At 39.6% G+C, this 7,122-nt stretch overlaps 1 protein-coding gene and 1 pseudogene across 2 annotated transcripts; one reads left to right on the top strand and one right to left on the bottom strand.

Moving 5' to 3' along the window:
* Positions 1–439: 439 nt before the first annotated feature.
* On the top strand, positions 440–2,579 carry LOC137713370 (pentatricopeptide repeat-containing protein At3g48250, chloroplastic pseudogene; annotated as a pseudogene). Its single transcript, XR_015955958.1, has one exon. The product of XR_015955958.1 is annotated as a pentatricopeptide repeat-containing protein At3g48250, chloroplastic pseudogene (transcript).
* A 30-nt stretch (positions 2,580–2,609) lies between these two features.
* Positions 2,610–6,104, bottom strand: LOC137713371 (pachytene checkpoint protein 2 homolog). The gene is made up of 14 exons (XM_068452659.2): positions 5,755–6,104; positions 5,553–5,616; positions 5,259–5,365; positions 4,952–5,019; positions 4,767–4,870; positions 4,583–4,687; positions 4,384–4,473; positions 4,209–4,284; positions 4,032–4,101; positions 3,875–3,945; positions 3,638–3,728; positions 3,207–3,334; positions 3,003–3,128; positions 2,610–2,911 (listed from the first exon to the last, which is right to left on the bottom strand). The coding sequence occupies exons 1-14, from the start codon at positions 5,885–5,887 to the stop codon at positions 2,771–2,773; spliced, it is 1,374 nt and encodes a 457-aa protein (XP_068308760.1). The 5' UTR covers positions 5,888–6,104; the 3' UTR covers positions 2,610–2,770.
* Between the last annotated feature and the right edge of the window lie 1,018 nt (positions 6,105–7,122).

The following is a 7,122-nucleotide window of genomic DNA, read 5'->3' as shown; positions in this document are numbered from 1 at the left end:
TAATTTACCCTCTAAGGTTAACTCCATACACTATTTTTCTATGAAAAATTACCAACCTACTTTCCAATGTGTATCACATGCAAGTAATGTGACTTAAATTGACGGAAAGTTAAATATAGTAGCTTCAAATATAATATTAGGGATGTAATTAGTAAATTTTTATAATTCAATGACTGATTTTTCTGAAGAAAATAAAAATTTTAGGAATCTAATTTTCAATCAGGTGAGTATTCAAAAACTAAATTAGCAGTTCATCCTATTATTTAAATTATAGTACATGGGTCGCAGAAGGTGCGAAAAAGCCCATGGGTTCCCATTTGGGCCTATCAACATATGACCCAAGAGAAAACAAACTGCAAGTCCACATTTGACCCAATTACATTCGGGTTGACCCGAAAAATGCTTAAACCCTGGAAATCCCCTAGTCCATATCAACGTCTCTGCTGGTTGTCTCAGTAAGAAGTTTAGCAGCCATGAATCGAGCAAAGGCGGCGTTTCTCACTACCTGCCGATTCGCCAACTCGCTCGCGGCGACTCGGTTCGACGTCATAGCTCCGCTGCTTTATTCTCAGGTGACTCGGTCCTCTCACCTCTCTCACTTCCTTTCAAATCAATCCCACTTCCTCAACACCCATCAAAAGCTATTCTTTTCCTCGACCCCCAACTCGGTCCTGCAACTCGTTCTGGCCAACAAGTGGTCCGCCGAGTTGGAGACCGAGTTGTCGGAGTCGTACCCATCACTGACCCACGATGTAGTAATCTATGTTTTGAAGAAATTGGACAAAGACCCACGAAAAGCTTGGGATTTTTTCAATTGGGTCTGCGAGAAAGACGGATTTAGGCCAAGTTCTTCGGTGTTTAGCTTAATGCTTAGGGTTTTAGTGCATAAGAATTCGATGAAGGAGTTTTGGATTGCTCTGAGGAAGATGAAAGAGCAGAGATTTTTCATTGATGCGCAAACTTATGTGGCGATTAGAGAGCTGTTGAAAAAGGGGAGGATGGATAGTGATGTCGTGGCTTTCAAGCATTTTTACGAGAGGATGATCGAAGATAACGCGGCGGATGATGTTGTGAAGAGCGTGGTGGATGTTGTTTCGGGGTCAGAGTGGAGTGATGGGGTTGAGAAAGAATTGGGGGAGATCGAACTTGAGTTATCAGATCATTTGGTCATTAGGGTACTGAAGGAACTCAGGACTCGCCCGTGGAAGGCCTTGAGGTTTTTCCATTGGGTTGGTCAGTGTTCCGGTTATGAACACAATACGATTACATACAATGCAGTTGCGAGGGTTCTTGCGTGGGCTGATTCGATAGGGGAGTTTTGGAGTATGATTGAGGAGATGAAGGCTGCAGGTCATGAGCTGGATTTGGACACTTACATAAAGATTACGTGGCAGTTTCAGAAGAGCAGGATGATGGAGGACGCGGTGAAGCTGTATGAGCTCATGATGGACGGCCCTTATAAACCCTCTACTCAGGATTGCAGCATGCTTTTAAGGAGCATCTCAGGGAGTGATAAACCGGATCTGGATATGGTTTTTAGAGTTGCAAAGAAGTTCGAGTCTGCGGGGAATACACTCTCCAAGCCTGTTTACGATGGGATTCACAGGTCTTTGACAGGCGCAGGACGATTTGATGAAGCGGAGGAAATTATGAAGGTTATGAGAAATGCAGGGTACGAGCCGGACAACATTACATACAGCCAATTGGTCTTTGGACTTTGTAAGGCCAAGAGACTTGAAGAAGCCTGTAATGTGTTGGAAGAAATGGAAGCAGACGGATGCGTCCCTGATATCAAGACTTGGACCATTTTGATTCAAGGGCATTGCGCCGCTGATGAAGTTGACACAGCGCTGATTTGTTTCGCAAAGATGATGGAAAAAGGCTGTGATGCGGATGCTGATCTGATGGACGTGTTGATAGAGGGGTTCCTTAGGCAGAGGAAGATAGATGGTGCATATAAACTGCTTGGCGAAATGGTGAAAAAAGCTCGTTTAGTACCTTGGCAAGCCACATACAAAAATCTTATCGAAAATTTGTTAGAGGTCAGAAAACTCAAAGAAGCATTCGAACTTCTTCATTTGATGAAGAAACAGAACTACCCACCTTATCCAGAGCCTTTCGTCCAATATATATCGAAGTCTGGTTCTGTGGAGGATGCTGCAGACTTTTTCAAGGCATTGACTGTTAAGGAACATCCATCATCTGCAGCGTATGTCCATGTTTTGAAAGCATTCTTTAAGGAAGGTAGATACACCGAGGCCAAAGATCTGCTTCATAAATGCCCTCATCATATTCGAATGCATGGTGAAATTTGCAAGCTTTTTGGTTCTACGGAAGGCAAGCAGAAGCGGAATACTACAGAAGATGGAGGCAAGCAGAAGCAAACTAGTAAGGAAGGCAAGCGGAAGCAGACTACTACCGAAGGCAAGCAGAAGCGGGCTAATACTTGACTTGTACACAGAGAGTTTCTTGTTGTAATTTCATGGTTAAACCCATGAGTTTTGTAACCTCTACTCATTTTTCAAGCCTACCATACAATGTTCTTAAAATCTAATGAATCAACTAAGTTTTCCAGACAAGATTGTCGTCTACACCAAATCGATCACCTGTTTTGTGCCAAGAACTCGAACCTTGCCTGTTTTTTTTTCCGATTTGTTTTTTGGTACAGATTCTTGTATGAATTATCTTCATCACAAATGGAAGCTACTAATGTCATCGTTTGCGGTAAGCGTAAAAATACATGGGTCACAAGATGTGAAAACTATTCAGTTCAGTCAGGTAGCTCAGAACGCTCCCTCCTAGCCGTATCTGTCATTGTACTCAAGAACTTGCTAGGGTCACAACCATAAGGATTTGCAAGAGCCGCATGTGCTAGGAACGGAAGCTTTCTTAAAGATCGCCCACTCAATCCCTAAAGAAACCAGAGACGAAATCAATTATCAGATAGATTGAAAAAGGCCTAACTTACAACTTTAGAAGACATTCAAGAATCTGTTCCTGACCTCGCATGCTTCTGCAGTTTCGAATAATTGTTTACACAGGTGTAGTGGTGTCTGGGCATCTTGTACCTCAGGCATATTCAGTTTCTCTCTCAAGCTAGTAAAGTTAGAAAGCATGCTATCACAATCCTACAATTTACAAATTCATTAGGAATTCGGCTTGGAACTTTCAAACACATCAGAGCAAGGTTAGACAGACAAATGCACCTCTAGATGTGATAAAATTCCTGTTCGTATAAGTTCATGCAAGCAGGATCTGAGGATTTCATAACGCGCTTGCAAAGTTGGGGGACCAACATATGCTTTGATATCAGCTCGATCAACAAACGCAATATCTGCAATCCAAGAAATGGTAAATTCATCCATACTAGGATGGTGAAAGTTATTTTTTTTCCCCTTCCACAGAGAAAATAAAGTATTTCTCTTTCTCTAGCTTATCAGAACCACAGAGAGCTCGGGACTTCGAGAGAGACTTTTAGTATTAGCGAACCAGATAGAGACTAAACAGTTTAATATAGGGCAAAAAGTACATTAACTCTTTGCAAACCACAGTTTACCACTCCAATTTACATATGAAAATGGCAAGCAAACCTAGAGAAGTTCATTTAACATGTTAGGAAATTGATTTGTAGCCTTACCAATAGCAGCAGTTATGTTGGATGTTGTCAGAATTATAACATTTGGTGCTGATTTCAATTTATCCAGCTGAGTTAGCAGCGCATTCACTACCTGGTATGTCAATGTTGAGGTTATTTGGACTCAAACAGAGATATTCTGAACTGTATCGAAAATGTAAAAAGTAAAATATCTGCATTATGTTCAACCAAAAAGCTTAGAAAGTAGTCTGGAATAGGATAAAGGAGAAAGTAGGGTACCCGAATAGAATCTGAAGGTTCGGAGCCAGATAAAGCAGCTTTTCTAGCAGCAGCAAGGCTTTCGACTTCATCTGCAACATCACCATACATTCATAAATTATAATCCAGATGGAAGAAAGATTATTGGATGAAAACTCACAATGAAAATAAATCTCACCAATCAAAACAAATACCAGATTGCTTTCCTCCTCTACCATCTCCTGAATTTTTGAGAAAAGCTTTGCAACCTAAGATTGAGAAATATGTTAATGAAAACAGAGAACTTGGTGTACCAAATCCAACTCTTGTTTACAAAGAGCAAAAGCATCTTTCAAGACTTAATTCAACTACATACCAACTTGCCACTCTCAGAGAACCATTTACTGAACAAAGAATGTGCATTAACTTCAATCAACTGGCATTGTGGGTATCTGTAAAGTATAAAATAATGAGTCTTCCAATCTATTCACATGCAAATCCATCCCGGAAACATATGCCCATATGAACAAGACAGTACATCATGAACAAACCTGGAGTTAAACCGAATGGATAGTTTTTGAGCCAGTGCTTTACATAGAGAAGTTTTTCCAGTCCCTGGAGGTCCGTGTAAAAGAACAATGCTGCAATGGGACAAGAACAATCATACGGGGTGCTGAACAGAAATTCCTCAGTAATCATAAAAGTTACAAGCATATGTGTGCATACACAAAATCAGCAACATTTCCTTACCGATTCCATGACACAAGGAAAGGATTGACGCCCTTCTCAGTGAAAAGCAATGCACTAGCCGCATACCGCAGCAACCTTTGCTTGAGACCAGATTCATAAATTAAACTGCAAAAGTGAGAGCACGTCACAATCAGTTCATTTCAAAGTACTAATGTAGAGAAAATTAGAGAAGCTGAAAATCAACCTTTCCCACAAGCCACCGAATTCCTTTGCAGGAAGAATCCATTCGTTGAAGGTGGAAGGTTGTCCATCCCCACTTACATCCTCACATGCTCCCTCTTCGCTAAGCTGACAAAGCACATAGAAGCAAGAGATTAACACTTAAATAGATATCGAGTCCCAAAGTAGTTCAGCCCGTACACCTATTACCTGAAAAACATGCACAACAGGCTTCACTTGCCAGAACAAAAGGATGTCATGGTTTTGCACCCACTCATCTACAAAAAAAAAAAAAAAAAGTTCCAGCATCAGAACTGGCTACAACTTAAACTTGCATCCTCAACCTCCTTTATGCAGTCCGTAAAGTATTAGAAATTTTTGCAGTAAGATTTCCATTTTTTCAGATGAAAATTTGCAGTATTGACTATAGCTGATCATCAAGTTTCACAATTTCTTCACTTTGCCTTCAAAACTTTTCATAACCCTCCGTGACTAGTTCAAAGATAAAGGAGGATACCCGTGTCACAAATACAGATACTTTGCACATTTTCTGTTAGAAACTGATCATCAAGCGGCACAGGCACAGGTCCGTCAGTGTAGCTCAGACTCCTCTTTTCAAGCATTCTAAGCATTTGAGGAAAAGAAAAAAGAAACCGAATTCAAACCACATTATGTTAATCCTAATCTCTCATCGTCGAACTCTTCAAAACTGTTAAGCTAAGCAGGCATTTCATCAAACACATAAGATCCAATTGAGAAACAACCGAAAAATCACAATGTAATAGTTAAATAAACGAGTTTAACAGCACACCTCTCTACAGCAGACCGCACATCGTCAGCCCGAGCTGTGCTGGAGGGCTTGAGGCTGACTTCAACTGAAACCCACAATCAATTTCTTTTAAAGAAAGTAAATTTACAACTAAATCGTCAGCACAGCCTCAAATTGAAACAAAATTGAAGCTCAAAAACTAAGAACAACAACGAATCGAAGTAAAAAAAGACGCCTTACGCACCTGAAACGAGAACTTTGTCTTGGGGAAGAATGGGAGAAGGAGCTGAGTCTATTGCCACGGCGCCGTTTTGGTTGGGGACATCGACGTCTTTGGGGTTTTGCATAGAGACGTCCATGGGACTGTGAGCGCTCATTTTTTGGGGGTTTAGGGTTTAAGGGGACTATGAAGTGGAAAGCATCGGAGAATTGCAAGCAGCTTGGAGAATGGAGGAGATGAGCCAAACCCTAGAGCCGAACAGAAATCTGGGAACTTGTTCTTACAAATGAGCGGGAAAATTTGAAGGAATATAACTGAAAACGCTTTTATAAAAGTGTGTTGGGTTTCAAAAATATTTTCCTCCAAAAAGTATTAATTACGTGCTTTCAGCATGAAACATTTCAAGTGTTTTTTCAAGATTTCTTTGCATTTTACTAAGGATTTATTTTTAAAATATTTTCATAAAAACGTTTTTAGTAATTTTAAAAGCACTTCTAAACGAGCTCATGTGTATTATACATTTTTCCTTCTCCCGAAATGATCTATCATGAGCCACTTAGTACTACAATTAGTGATATTTTTCTTCACTTGTAGGTGACAGGTCATCAAATGCAAAATTGAACCACATTATTATGACTAATCCATTGTAGGGTGAAACTTAGCTCATTCATCTATCCCTTAGTGTAGATACTATTGTTCAAAAATAAAAAATAAAAAAGAAGGTTTTTCATAAATAATTTTTGGATTTTTTAATAATACCCACAAATTGTTAACCACACCCTACATAATGAAAACACCTCGTATTTATTTTTTGAATGAAAAGTTATTTTTAATAACCCATTTTTAACTTTCCAAAATGCTCTCGCACCACACACGTCCAAAAACCTCGTTCAAGTTGGTCAAAGAGTTGCCACTTAGTATTACGATCTAATGATATTTCTTTTCATTTGTAAGTGAGAAGTCTTAGGTTCGATTTTTGCTAAAGGCGAGTTTGAACCATATTATTCCTAACCCATTGTAAGGCTAAGTCCACCCTCCCCCTTAGTGTAGGTAATATTATTTGTTCAAAGAAAGTTGGTCGAAGAGTTTCACAAACACATAATTCTTGTCTTCACAAGGTCATCTTTTATGCACATCACTACTGCTGTTTCAATTTGGGTGTGTTTCAGATCGTTTCATATGAAAAGAAAATTTGGAGTTTTCAGGTATATGTCAATTTGGAGTTTTCAGGTTTAATCAAATTTGGGGTTTTAGGGTTCTATCAAGAGATAATCATTTGTTGCTGATCAACGAATTTTTGGCAATGTCTAAGTGATCGTCGTTGGCTAGTTTGCAGTAGAACATGGTAATAAACCTATGTTATCAGACTGCAAACCAATGCCACCATATATT

This window comes from Pyrus communis, chromosome 14 (genome assembly GCF_041283825.1).
Source record: "Pyrus communis isolate YQ-2024b chromosome 14, ASM4128382v1, whole genome shotgun sequence".
Classification (NCBI taxonomy): Eukaryota; Viridiplantae; Streptophyta; class Magnoliopsida; order Rosales; family Rosaceae; genus Pyrus; species Pyrus communis.
The sequence above is the reverse complement of the archived record's forward strand: the minus strand, read 5'-3'. Positions and strand labels throughout refer to the sequence as shown.

Excerpts from the sequence above, each read along its gene's own strand:
- LOC137713371 (XM_068452659.2), bottom strand. The coding sequence starts at position 5,887 with ATGAGCGCTCACAGTCCCATGGACGTCTCTATGCAAAACCCCAAAGAC. Across the intron at positions 4,474-4,582 it reads TTCCTTGTGTCATGGAATCG|CATTGTTCTTTTACACGGAC; the intron begins GTAAGGAAATGT and ends GTCCCATTGCAG. Across the intron at positions 4,102-4,208 it reads TCTCTGAGAGTGGCAAGTTG|GTTGCAAAGCTTTTCTCAAA; the intron begins GTATGTAGTTGA and ends TCTCAATCTTAG.